The following is a 14,875-nucleotide window of genomic DNA, read 5'->3' on the forward strand; positions in this document are numbered from 1 at the left end:
CATGAAGACTGGGCTTCACACATGACGTTTTAATTAATTAATTTTTTACTGCAGTCTATCTTCACAACAGATTCTGCAGACTGTAGGCACATATGCCACTGGATCCTCCTGCAAAATTATATCATAATGCAACACATAGTCCAGGAGATAGGACGTCATAAACATTAGGCTGCGTGAAAATGAAACTGCAGGGTGAAATTCACAAGACATTAATCTGAAATTTGTGCAGAAATACACTACTGGCCATTAAAATTGCTACACCACGAAGATGACGTGCTACAGACGCGAAATTTAACCGACACGAAGAAGATGCTGTGATATGCAAATGATTAGCTTTTCAGCGCATTCACACAAGGTTGGCGCCAGTGGCGACACATACAACGTGCTGACATGAGGAAAGTTTCCAACCGATTTCTCTTACACAAACAGCAGTTGACCGGCGATGCCGGGTGAAACGTTGTTGTAATGCCTCGTCTAAGGAGGAGAAATGCGTACCATCACTTTTCCGACTTTGATAAAGGTCGGATTGTAGCCTATCGCGATTGCGGTTTATCGTATCGCGACGTTGCTGCTCCCGTTGATCGAAATCCAATGCCTATTAGCAGAATGTGGAATCGGTGGGTTCACCAGGGTAATATGGAACTCCGTGCTGGATCCCGACGGCCTCGTGTCACTAGCAGTCGAGATGACAGTCATGTTATCCGCATAGCTGTAACGGATCGTGCAGCCACGTCTCGATCCCTGAGTCAACAGATGGGGTCGTTTGTAAGACAACAACCATCTGCACGAACAGTTCGACGACGTTTGCAGCAGCGTGGACTATCAGCTCGGAGACCAAGGCTGCGTTTACCCTTGACGCTGCATCACAGACAGTTGCGCCTGCGATGGTGTACTCAATGACGAGCCTGGGTGCACGAATGGCAAAAGTCATTTTATCGAATGAATCCAGGTTCTGTTTACAGCATCATGATGGTCGCATCCATGTTTGGCGACACCGCGGTGAACGCACATTGGAAGCGTGTATTCGTCATCGCCTTACTGGCGTATCACCCGGCGTGATGGTATGCGGTGCCATTGGTTACACGTCTCGGTCAACTCTTGTTCGCATTGACGGCAATTTGAACAGTGGACGTTACATTTCAGATGTGTTACGACCCGTGGCTCTACCCTTCATTCGATCCCTGCGAAACCTTACATTTCAGCAAGATAATGGATGACCGCATGTTGCAGGTCCTGTACGGGCCTTTTGATACAGAAAATGTCGACTGCTGCCCTGGCCAGCACGTTCTCCAGATCTCTCACCAATTGAAAACGTCTGGTAAATGGTGGCCGAGCAACTGGTTCGTCACAATACGCCAGTCACTACTCTTGATGAACTGTGGTGTCGTGTTGATGCTGCATGGGCAGCTGTACCTGTACACGCCATCCAAGCTCTGTTTGACTCAATGCCCTGGCGTATCAAGGCCGTAATTACGGCCAGAGGTGGTTGTTCTGGGTACTGATTTCTCAGGATCTATGCACCCAAATTGCATGAAAATGTAGTCACATGTCAGTTCTAGTATAATACACTCCTGGAAATTGAAATAAGAACATCGTGAATTCATTGTCCCAGGAAGGGGAAACTTTATTGACACATTCCTGGGGTCAGATATATCACATGATCACACTGACAGAACCACAGGCACATAGACACAGGCAACAGAGCATGCACAATGTCGGCACTAGTACAGTGTATATCCACCTTTCGCAGCAATGCAGGCTGCTATTCTCCCATGGAGACGATCGTAGAGATGCTGGATGTAGTCCTGTGGAACGGCTTGCCATGCCATTTCCACCTGGCGCCTCAGTTGGACCAGCGTTCGTGCTGGACGTGCAGACCGCGTGAGACGACGCTTCATCCAGTCCCAAACATGCTCAATGGGGGTCAGATCCGGAGATCTTGCTGGCCAGGGTAGTTGACTTACACCTTCTAGAGCACGTTGGGTGGCACGGGATACATGCGGACGTGCATTGTCCTGTTGGAACAGCAAGTTCCCTTTCCGGTCTAGGAAGGTAGAACGATGGGTTCGATGACGGTTTGGATGTACCGTGCACTATTCAGTGTCCCCTCGACGATCACCAGTGGTGTACGGCCAGTGTAGGAGATCGCTCCCCACATCATGATGCCGGGTGTTGGCCCTGTGTGCCTCGGTCGTATGCAGTCCTGATTGTGGCGCTCACCTGCACGGCGCCAAACACGCATACGACCATCATTGGCACCAAGGCAGAAGCGACTCTCATCGCTGAAGACGACACGTCTCCATTCGTCCCTCCATTCACGCCTGTCGCGACACCACTGGAGGCGGGCTGCACGATGTTGGGGCGTGAGCGGAAGACGGCCTAACGGTGTGCGGGACCGTAGCCCAGCTTCATGGAGACGGTTGCGAATGGTCCTCGCCGATACCCCAGGAGCAACAGTGTCCCTAATTTGCTGGGAAGTGGCGGTGCGGTCCCCTACGGCACTGCGTAGGATCCTACGGTCTTGGCGTGCATCCGTGCGTCGCTGCGGTCCGGTCCCAGGTCGACGGGCACGTGCACCTTCCGCCGACCACTGGCGACAACATCGATGTACTGTGGAGACCTCACGCCCCACGTGTTGAGCAATTCGGCGGTACGTCCACCCGGCCTCCCGCATGCCCACTATACGCCCTCGCTCAAAGTCCGTCAACTGCACATACGGTTTACGTCCACGCTGTCGCGGCATGCTACCAGTGTTAAAGACTGCGATGAAGCTCCGTATGCCACGGCAAACTGGCTGACACTGACGGCGGCGGTGCACAAATGCTGCGCAGCTAGCGCCATTCGACGGCCAACACCGCGGTTCCTGGTGTGTCCGCTGTGCCGTGCGTGTGATCATTGCTTGTACAGCCCTCTCGCAGTGTCCGGAGCAAGTGTGGTGGGTCTGACACACCGGTGTCAATGTGTTCTTTTTTCCATTTCCAGGAGTGTATATTTGTCCAATGAATACCCGGTTATCATCATCATTTCTTCTTGGTGTAGCAATTTTAATGGCCGCTAGTGTATTATAAAAGAGGATGTACATACGTATGTATACGGTTGCTCTTATTACAGATGTTTATTCGCCCAGATCGGATAAAAATACGCAATGATTACTAGTTTCCACGAAACTGCATTAAGTTTTATTACCTCCATACTACTAACTGTATTCGTGGCACTTTCCAGGATGTATTTTCATATACCAATGAGTGTACCAGGAAAATTGCGTCATTGTACGATACTGGAATGAGAAGATATGACATTATTAACATTAATACGTGAGAAACTACCGCATCATGCCAGACTATTAAATTTATTACGTCCTAGCTACTAATTCTATTAGCAACACTTCTCACAGACATTATCCGCGTCTGCCGCCGAATGTACCTACAAAAATATACCACTGTACCACAAAAAGTTCAGGAGATATGACCTCATGATGACTGAGGTGCATGAAAACTGGACTTTACACATGACATTTTAATTCATTACTTTTTTACTGCAGTCTCTTTTCACAACAGATTCTGCAGACTGTAGGCGCATATACCACTGGATGCTCCTGCAAAATTATATCATTATGCAGCACGTAGTTCAGGAGATACGACGTCATAAATATTAAGCTGCGCGAATATGAAACTGAAGGGTGAAATTCACAAGACATAAATCTGAAATTTGTGCAGAAATATATGTAAAATAGACGAAATATTTCTGAAACATACATGACACTTGCGTATGCGCAAAGCCACAGCTAAAAAGCTTATCCTAAACTCCTGGGAAAATTTAGTCAAATTTCATACACATATTCGTTGCAATCTGGAAAGAAATATTGTAGGGGTAAGAACTACCAGCCTCCAATAGGTGTGAGTGAATTAATGTGGAGAGAAAAGGGAGGACGAGCAGATGGACAGATAGAGAGGGGGAAGGAGGAGTTGGGCACAAATAGGAGGAGAATGGTACGGCCAGGGATAGGGGCGGAGAATATAGGCATAACAAGGGAAGAGGAGGAGATGGGCAGAGAGATGGGAGTGGAGATGGACAGAAAAAGAGGAGAAGATAGTCAGAGAGAGGGGAGAGGAGGAGATGGACACTGAAAGGGGAGATGCTGTACAGGAAAAGGGTGAGGAGAAGATAGACAGAAAGAGATGTATGAGTAAATCGACAGAAAGAGTTGGTAGGAGATTGACAATGAAAGGGGAAGGAGGAGATGGAAGTAAATGGGGGAGGAGGTGGTGGACAGAGGGGGAAGGATCAGATGGACAAAAGGGGCGGGGGAGCTGGTTGACAGAGAGAGGGCGGAGGAGGAGATGGACAGATAGGTGAAGAAGGAGGTGGAGTAATAAAAGAATCGAAGAAATGCATACCCAGGCAAAAACATTTGTTAAGTGTGTACTTTCATTTTTATTTGTTTTGTAGGCCACAGCACCATTGTTAACCGTTAGTACTGTTGTATTGTATTTCCATTTTTTTCTTTAAATTACCAGAACGTATCAGTCAACAGCAGGTTTCTTAAGACCTCTGTTAAACTTGTATCTGTATGCACTCGTATCATGTTATCAATTTATCTTTTATATTGCATGTCAATTATTTAGGGTTTAGTTCGCTAAATGTCCGTTAGCTAACAAAGGCCAAATAAAGGGAGAGATTGAGAGAGACAGAGAGAGAGAGAGAGAGAGAGAACGCACTGGCAGTCGTTACAGAAGAGGTGTTGCATATCACTTGTAAGGTTACTGTTGACAAGATAGTGCTTACGATACGCCATCAGTTGTCAAATGCGTGAAATTTTTAGCACAAGTTGTTTCGAGGCAACATTATCGCATCATCAAGTGCAATAAAACAAGGGAACCAATAAATACAACGCAGTACTACACTTATTGACGAACATATAAAGATATTTACATCGTTTTGCTGCATAACATACTTTAAATCTTCTGTGCCATAAGGTACCATCAAACGTAAAAACCGAGCAGTAAACATGCACTGTGAAACACAAAACTCTTCCTAGGACATAGCATCTTTACATGTTATATTCTCAATGTACAGGTGCAGACTAAAGCAGCCGCTTTCAACCAAGTTCATTATAAAATCTATGAACGTTGTATGCCAAATTAAAGTAAAAGTCAATTATGTGTCAAGTCCTAACAAATTCTAAAACCGATGCACCTATGTTGCAACGTGTGCATGCATGACCAACGGAAATCATTAAACCTAACGCCACTAGTTCTAATACATTGGTGGCAGCTTTCCAATGTGTAGATCGCTATATTTGGCATAGAAATGTTCTTTCGACATTCTACTCATGTATCACGCTGTCGCATTGCATTCCTTGGATAACGTAGTCCCTGAATATACAGTGGTAAAAATATCACGCATTTAATAGCTGGTGGTGTAACATTCTCAGTACTGACCCGTGAGACAGTTGTACGACGGCTTCACAACAGATTACTCTTGAAACAACAAAAGAGCGTACCTTCATCCCACATATGCCTCTCGAAATGGCGACGACGAGGAAATTCGAGAAATTGCGATTCAAATGGAGGTCTATCAACAGTCGCTCTTCCCTCGCAGAGAAGAAGGAAACTGGTAGTGACACCAGAAGTACTCTTCACCAAACATCAAAGGTGTGCAGTTGTAAAAGCACTGTAATTACAGATGTCTCGAAAAGTCATGGAAGCAAGCAAAAAGGCACAACCCAAATTCAGCACGGTACCGCACTGTTGATTGGTATCATAAATGGCATCGCATGATATATGCTCGCTAACACGTAAAAGGCCTGAAGAATTTTTGAGTGAAAGTATGCAGAACCTCATCTGGCACGCTGTGGGCTCGCAGTAACAAGGCTAACTTCAAGACTGGTCAAAATAACCTTCACAGGAGCTCTTCATGGGTGACAACACACTGGCCGTTGCGAGTTTCAACTTGGTGCATGTACGACAGTGCACGGTACCAGTATGTTCCAAAAAGACGGGTGCCAGAATGTTATTTTTGATAGAGCCATATCTCGGGATGTATTCTTCACAGAAATAAGAGGTCCAGTGTTCTGGACAGCCATTGGTCAAGCAGACATTTGTATACCTATCGGAACAAAAAGTTGTCCTGCAGTACAGGACAAAGTTTAAACATTACACACTTACTCCAGGCTAGGATAATTCAGCGGATCGCTTGGTTCTTTTTGCATTAGATGTGGTTTAGGGTGACTCTTAGACAACTTGTAAAAACACCATTTGTTCTTGGGCAGTTCCCGAGAAAACCTCTAAAAACCATGATCTTTGGGTACCAAAAGTACCTATTGTAGGGATGGCCACTCCTATAAATTAGCCGGCCGTAGTGGCCGAGCGGTTCTAGGCGCTTCAGTTTGGAACCGCGCGACCGCTACGGTCGCAGGTTCGAATCCTGCCTCGGGCGTGGATGTGTGTGGTGTCCTTAGGTTAGTTAGGTGTAAGTAGTTCTAAGTTCTAGGAGACTGATGACCTCCGATGTTAAGTCCCATAGTGCTCAGAGCCATTTGAAACATTTGAACCTATAATTTATTTTCATGGAAAATCGTCGAAATTTTTACCGTATGTTCTTAAGATTATGTTCTCGGGGAACCTGGAAACTTTTTTCGTTATTATTGTCCATTACTATGAGCCAGAGATTCAAAGTTACCGTACTTATACACTAAATCATGCAAGTAACATCCAGCCTAGAGTCATAAATGTAGTTTTAACTGTTGCAGGTTATCAATTACTATTTCCATACTTATTTAGATGTAAATTCATTGCAATATATTTAACGAAATTACTTCAGTAATTTATTCTGCAACCTATCATCAAAAAACAGTGGCAGCAATTATTTGAGGATGTTAAGTTCACAGAATTATTAACTTGGCACTAAAGTTAGTTCACGAAAATCTTTATATATACATATAATACACGAGACACTACAGTAATAAGGTATGTTTTTCTAGCCGCACGATACCATTTTTACGAATATTGTTGTTGTTTAATCTATGTTTAGTAATTTGTATGTAGGTTAGTATGAGCTGAGCAGTGCTTATTTCTTATTATTACTGTTATGCGACACTGTCGCTACGCAAGCCAGTACTTCAGGATTTTACATCGTTAGCGATACTTCCATCAACATTCCATCTTTCTAATTTCAATTTCACATTTTATGCATGTAAAAGTAAAATATTATTAATGCTTGTACTTAATGTTTTTAGTGGAGCACGACGTTCGGAGTCTGCTGTTGACGTTTATTTTTCCTAATTAAAGAGAGTAATTAAATAGTAAATCCCTGCGACAGCATTACAAACTCCAGAATGAACTTGAGGAGATTGTTTGTTAGTAACACCATAACCGTTCTTTTATTAAAAAACTTCACCATACGGCGCACAATCACATTTTTATTGCTCAAGCCCCAACGATAAAGTAAAAGAGATCTATTATAAACTGTCCTGCGCTCTCAGCTCATGACAATCAAAAAGTTGAAACGCATCATGCAACTTCCAGGAACGCTAAACACACAGATCGCGACGCTCTAATCGCGAATGTTTCAGAAAAACAATGGCATCCAATACTATGTGAGGCCACAATAGATGACATAAAAGATGAACTTAGTTATGAACTCACATGTTTCTACGTTAAACATGAACCTTTGTTAACAGTGCCGTTAAGAAAGACACCTACTGTTTGGCCGACAGCTAACGTATCTATAATGATGAGTAGCATGGATAGTGCACACAGACATTGGTAGCTTGATCTGAATTCTAGACTTTACGAAGAATGCAGAAAGTTTCTAAACAGAGTACAGCAGTACATTAGCTAGGCTAATGCCAGGCACACTCGTCCTGTGTAACACTGCGGTTCTGTCGAGCAATCTCCGTAGCGTGGGCGTCGGAAACAAAAAAATAGTGACAGTTATTCAGCTCTCATCCGAGGAACTGAATGAATTTCTTTCAAGTTCAGTTACCCCACATGTTGCAATGAATTGTTGCTAACAAGTGGCTTTAGAACAAATATCTAAAAGTAATCATCACCAAAAGCATGTTACAATAAATGAAACAATTAAAGCAACGACGATGATCTCTTCCGAATTGATAGGGAACGTTGGTATCGGCATTGCCATGAACAACAATGTCTCCGTTAGCCTACTGCCATTTTCGACTGATGTATTTAATTTTTCCCTAGTGAACACGGTACGACATACTCAACTGAAGAGAAGCGAAGGATAGTCCGACCTGTCCCTTACAAATAAAACCCACAACCATGTTCTTATTATCGGGCGTTTAGCATATTACCCCAGTATCCAAAGTCTTAGAATCACGATCAGCTAACAATATTTATGCAAACTCAACTTAAACGATAAACGTACACCGCAATACAAATATTGCATAATTAAATTAACTGCTCTACATTGCTGCTGTCTCATGCACGCTATCCTGCACTCTACGCGCAATTCAATGGGATCTTTCATTTAAGAAGCAGCTGAAGCATTTCATTTTGTAAACCTGACAACATTATATCAAAAAATTGACATATGTATCTGTCAAACCGTAAAGTAAACACTCTCATTTTCTCCCGTTTGCACTTCTTTACGTTTCTCAGTCGGTCACGTCACTTTCTTTTCCCGTTTATACTTTACTTTCTTCCTATCACCTACCTCTTTCCCCTCTCTCTGCCATTCATTTTCACATCCATTTCTAACAGAGTCCACAGTTTTAAATCTACCTACCTGTAATGTGTTTCTATCATTGTACTTTTCACGAACGAATTCTGCTGTAGATATTCCTGTTTCCATTATTTGTGTCAAAACTATTTCTAAGTGTTTGATTACCGATCAAATGTAAGACCACTTTTATGCGTCTGAAGGCATGGAATGTAAGATATGAAGAAAGCCTGGTTAGCTGTTAAGGTATGACCCAAAGGCCCAGACGGCGCCGGCATAAATAAATCAACAAATAAACATTGCCATGCCCTTAAATCTTTTGGCCATTTTCATATTACCACCAGTAAGACGATACAACTAAAATTTTCCGGCTGCGTGCGAAATTAGTCTTTTGTATCAACTTTTATATAGAGGACGATGAGTAGTTCTAAAAAGGCTACTGTTCCTTAAGCAGCTATTCATTTTATAATTCGCTTTCTACAATGAAATAATACCAAAAAAAAAAAATGAAACATTGAGAAGCTACCTTTGTTAACATACTGAAGAGAAGCGTAAGATGAGGACAACTTCCTCCTGAGTAAGTCGTTCCTGCTCCAACGACGGCCCAGTGGCGTCTGGGTTTGACAGTGCTGCTAACAGCTCACCTAGCGTTACCTGCCCACTTCCTAGCACGAAAACGGGGGCATGAATATTGTAAAAACAAAAATGTTCCTGCTTACCACGCCGCTCTTCCTTTTAGTGATTTTTCTTCCTTCATAATAAAGAGAATCTAGAATGACCACGGAATACACAAAGGCTCTTCCAATTAACCACGTCGTTTACTTTTACAGTGAAAGAAATTTTGGTATTTAAAATAGCATGCGAGTCTCACCTAAACGCGAGATGTTCACCGTACCGTGTACGTATAAAATCTTCAATAGGAACTATTCTAAGGAGAAAGTAAATAACAGACTACACCAAAGGACACGGATATACCAAATGTCGTTCGTACACAAAATAATTCATTGGACGGTAAAGGGAATATTTGTCAAAAACGACGCTGCTTCCTTTGAGTGCAAGCCATGAAATTTGCAAATGAGTGCCTCATGATAATGACATTTTTAAAACGGCGCTGCCAGGTAAACTATACAGATATACACTTATATCTACCCCTTCAGTGAAGTATAAAGAGGAAACATTTTAGTCGACAGTCCTTAGCTTTGAAGAGCCACTTTTCAAAAATTATTATAAGTTTCTCTTTGTTGAAGTCAGCAGAAGACATTTATTATCATTCCAGCTAGTAAAATACAGCATGGTTGCCTTAAATGGTTGTCTGAGCAAAGGGCTATAATTGAAGGTCCTCAGAGGATGTAGCATAAAGGACGAGAAAAGACTACCAAGAAACATTCGATCATATCGACAGATTAACCTTTCTTCAACACTTCATGCATGTCAGATATATAATATACCGACACATTTAGTGAAGTAGATATTCATAAATTCTAGACAAGGCATTTGAGAAAATATTACGAGCATTCGCAATCAGAGATGGACTATAAAAGTAGATGGTGCATCAAAAATGTGTTTTGGAAAGAATCACACAAGGCCGACAAAAAGTATTTCAGGAAACTGGACTAAACAACAAATACATTTTAGGAAAAACTGCAAAGACAGCAGGCCTTCAAGTCTCCATTTTGGAAATTTGGAAATTTCGCGTAAGGTCTTATGGAACCAAACTGCTGAGGTCATTGGTCCCTAAGCTTACGCACTACTTAATCTAACTTAAACTAACTTACACTAAGGACAACGCACACACCCATGCCCGAAGGAGGACTCGAACCTCCGACGGCTGGAGCCGCTCGGACCGTGACAAGGCGCCTGCGACCACGCGGCTACCCCGCACGGCTAAGTCTCCATATTTTCAAAATAAATTACCAAAATTTTGTACGCAGCCAAATCACTAAATACAGATTTTGGTAAAATCAATGAAGTCTATAAATTTAAACACTGGATAACGTTTCATTGCCAGAGATACCGCAACTGGACACATACATTAGCAAGGTTTTTCGCTGTTAGGTACAACTCCACTTTCAGATAGCTCCACGTGCTTGATTTCTGCAGAACAGTCCGACACCACATGTCACAATGAATGTGGAAAACGACGGATTCCACTATACGGAATGTCTCCCCCCACACCACCCCATCCCATCCCTGTCAAAAAAAAAAAAAAAAAAAAAAAAAAAAAAAAAAAAAAAAAAAAAAAAAAAAAAAAGCTTTAGGGACAGATTCCTTACGCCAAAACAATTAAAAAAAGACTGGTAAACATGGGCTTTAAAATGCATGCCGTAAGGGAGATCACCACTTGCTCACTAGAAGAGATGCGTTTCACCCTAAACAAGTGCTCATAGCTTTTAAATTATGCATTTAGAGCTCATGTTTACTCTGACCTTTTTTTTCTTGGCTTGATTCATACTACCTCCTCCAAAACTATGGAAAGGAAAGTCCTTGCAGTAGGAGAGATCTGTTTCATATTATCGAAGATTAAAAAGTGATGGCCACTCTTAAGATATGCAGTTCAGAACACATATTTACTAGACGATTTTTCCTTGTTTCGGTATAAGGAAACTGTCCCTAATGCTTGTCGGTGCTTCTTAGGGATACTCCGTACATGCCAATCCCAGATCCGTATTTTCGTCTGACACGCCGTCAGTCTACCAACCTGGGGGGTCTTGTTGGTCATCAACTTCTCCGATATGGCCATCCTTCATTCACCGTTCCTTCTTTCTAATTAGAATACTTGCCACTGGGAGAGTAATTCGAATGGCTCAAATGGCTCTGAGCACTATGGATCTTAACTTCTGAGGTTATCAGTTCCCTAGAACTTTTTTCTTTTGGTCATCAGTCTACTGACTGGTTTGATGCGGCCCGCCACGAAATCCTTTCCTGTGCTAACCTCTTCATCTCAGAGTAGCACCTGCAACCTACGTCCTCAATTATTTGCTTGACGTATTCCAATCTCTGTCTTCCTCTACAGTTTTTGCCCTCTACAGCTCCCTCTAGTACCATGGAAGTCATTCCCTCATGTCTTAGCAGATGTCCTATTATCCTGTCCCTTCTCATTATCAGTGTTTTCCACATATTCCTTTCCTCTCCGATTCTGCGTAGAACCTCCTCATTCCTTACCTTATCAGTCCACCTAATTTTCAACATTCGTCTATAGCACCACATCTCAAATGCTTAGATTCTCTTCTGTTCCGGTTTTCCCACAGTCCATGTTTCACTACCATACAATACTGTACTCCAGACGTACATCCTCAGAAATTTCTTCCTCAAATTAAGGCCGGTATTTAATATTAGTAGACTTCTCTTGGCCAGAAATGCCTTTTTTGCCGTAGCGAGTCTGCTTTTGATGTCCTCCTTGCTCCGTCCGTCATTGGTTATTTTACTGCCTAGGTAGCAGAATTCCTTAACTTCTTTGACTTCGTGACCATCAATCCTGATGTTAAGTTTCTCGCTGTTCTCATTTCTGATACTTCTCATTACCTTCGTCTTTCTCCGATTTACTCTCAGACCATACTGTGTACCCATTAGACTGTTCATTCCGTCCAGCAGATCATTTAATTCTTCTTCACTTTCACTCAGGATAGCAATGTCATCAGCGAATCGTATCATTGATATCCTTTCACCTTGTATTTTAATTCCACTCCTGAACCTTTCTTTTATTTCCATCATTGCTTCCTCGATGTATAGATTGAAGAGTAGGGGCGAAAGGCTACAGCCTTGTCTTACACCCTTCTTAATACGAGCACTTCGTTCTTGATCGTCCACTCTTATTATTCCCTCTTGGTTGTTGTACACATTGTATATGACCCGTCTCTCCCTATAGCTTACCCCTATTTTTTTCAGAATCTCGAACAGCTTGTACCATTTTATATTGTCGAACGCTTTTTCCAGGTCGACAAATCCTACGAAAGTGTCTTGATTTTTCTTTAGCCTTGCTTCCATTATTAGCCGTAACGTCAGAATTGCCTCTCTCGTCCCTTTACTTTTCCTAAAGCCAAACTGATCGTCACCTAGTGCATTCTCAATTTTCTTTTCCATTCTTCTGTATATTATTCTTGTAAGCAGCTTCGATGCATGAGCTGTTAAGCTGATTGTGCGATAATTCTCGCACTTGTCAGCTCTTGCCGTCTTCGGAATTGTGTGGATGATGCTTTTCCGAAAGTCAGATGGTATATCGCCAGACTCATATGTTCTACACACCAACGTGAATAGTCGTTTTGTTGCCACTTCTCCCAGTGATTTTAGAAATTCTGATGGAATGTTATCTATCCCTTCTGCCTTATTTGACCGTAAGTCCTCCAAAGCTCTTTTAAATTCCGATTCTAATACTGGATCCCCTATCTCTTCTAAATCGACTCCTGTTTCTTCTTCTATCACATCAGACAAATCTTCACCCTCATAGAGGCTTTCAATGTATTCTTTCCACCTATCTGCTCTCTCCTCTGCATTTAACAGTGAAATTCCCGTTGCACTCTTAATGTTACCACCGTTGCTTTTAATGTCACCAAAGGTTGTTTTGACCTTCCTGTATGCTGAGTCGGTCCTTCCGACAATCATATCTTTTTCGATGTCTTCACATTTTTCCTGCAGACATTTCGTCTTAGCTTCCCTGCACTTCCTATTTATTTCATTCCTCAGTGACTTGTATTTCTGTATTCCTGATTTTTCCGGAATATGTTTGTACTTCCTCCTTTCATCAATCAACTGAAGTATTTCTTCTGTTACCCACGGTTTCTTCGCAGCTACCTTCTTTGTACCTATGTTTTCCTTCCCAACTTCTGTGACGGCCCTTTTTAGAGATGTCCATTCCTCTTCAACTGTACTGCCTACTGCGCTATTCCTTATTGCTGTATCAATAGCGTTAGAGAACTTCAAACGTATCTCGTCATTCCTTAGTACTTCCGTATCCCACTTCTTTGCGTGATTCTTCCTGACTAATGTCTTGAACTTCAGCCTACTCTTCATCACTACTATATTGTGATCTGAGTCTATATCTGCTCCTGGGTACGCCTTACAATCCAGTATCTGATTTCGGAATCTCTGTCTGACCATGATGTAATCTAATTGAAATCTTCCCGTATCTCCCGGCCTTTTCCAAGTATACCTCCTCCTCTTGTGATTCTTGAACAGGGTATTCGCTATTACTAGCTGAAACTTGTTACAGAACTCAATTAGTCTTTCTCCTCTTTCATTCCTTGTCCCAAGCCCATATTCTCCAGTAACCTTTTCTTCTACTCCTTCCCCTACAACTGCATTCCAGTCGCCCATGACCATTAGATTTTCGTCCCCCTTTACATACTGCATTACCCTTCCAATATCCTCATACACTTTCTCTATCTGCTCATCTTCAGCTTGCGACGTCGGCATGTATACCTGAACTATCGTTGTCGGTGTTGGTCTGCTGTCGATTCTGATTAGAAAAACACGGTCACTGAACTGTTCACAGTAACACACCCTCTGCCCTACCTTCCTATTCATAACGAATCCTACACCTGTTATACCATTTTCTGCTGCTGTTTGTATTACCCGATACTCATCTGACCAGAAATCCTTGTCTTCCTTCCACTTCACTTCACTGACCCCTACTATATCTAGACTGAGCCTTTGCATTTCCCTTTTCAGATTTTCTAGTTTCCCTTCCTTCTGACATTCCACGCCCCGACTCGTAGAACGTTATCCTTTCGTAGATTATTCAATCTTTTTCTCATGGTAACCTCCACCTTGGCAGTCCCCTCCCGGAGATCCGAATGGGGGACTATTCCGGAATCTTTTGCCAATGGAGAGATCATCATGACACTTCTACAATTACAGGCCACATGTCCTGTGGATACACGTTACGTGTCTTTAATGCAGTGGTTTCCATTGCCTTCTGCATCTTCATGTCGTTGATCATTGCTGATTCTTCCGCCTTTAGGGACAATTTCGGACCCCTAGGACAAGAGTGTGCCCTGAACCTCTATCCGCCCCTGCGCCCTCTTTGATAAGGCCGTTGGCAGAATGAGGCTGACTTCTTATGCCGGAAGTCTTCGGCCGCCAATGCTGATTATTTATCAATATTTAGGCAGTGGCGGGGATCGAACCCGGGACCGAAGACGTTTTGATTATGAATCAAAGACGCTACCCCTAGACCACGGGTACCCAGTCCCTAGAA

General features: G+C 42.7%; 1 protein-coding gene across 1 annotated transcript in view; it reads right to left on the reverse strand.

Annotated features, from left to right (window-relative positions):
* Nucleotides 1-11,422, reverse strand: part of LOC124545875 (odorant receptor Or2-like) — a 69,650-nt gene extending 58,228 nt beyond the window's left edge. The window contains exon 1 of the mRNA XM_047124835.1: nucleotides 11,381-11,422. Within this exon, the coding sequence (XP_046980791.1) occupies nucleotides 11,381-11,422 (42 nt within the window). The remainder of the gene's footprint in view (nucleotides 1-11,380) is intronic.
* Between the last annotated feature and the right edge of the window lie 3,453 nt (nucleotides 11,423-14,875).

The sequence above is a fragment of the Schistocerca americana genome, chromosome 8, assembly GCF_021461395.2.
Source record: "Schistocerca americana isolate TAMUIC-IGC-003095 chromosome 8, iqSchAmer2.1, whole genome shotgun sequence".
Taxonomy (NCBI): Eukaryota; Metazoa; Arthropoda; class Insecta; order Orthoptera; family Acrididae; genus Schistocerca; species Schistocerca americana.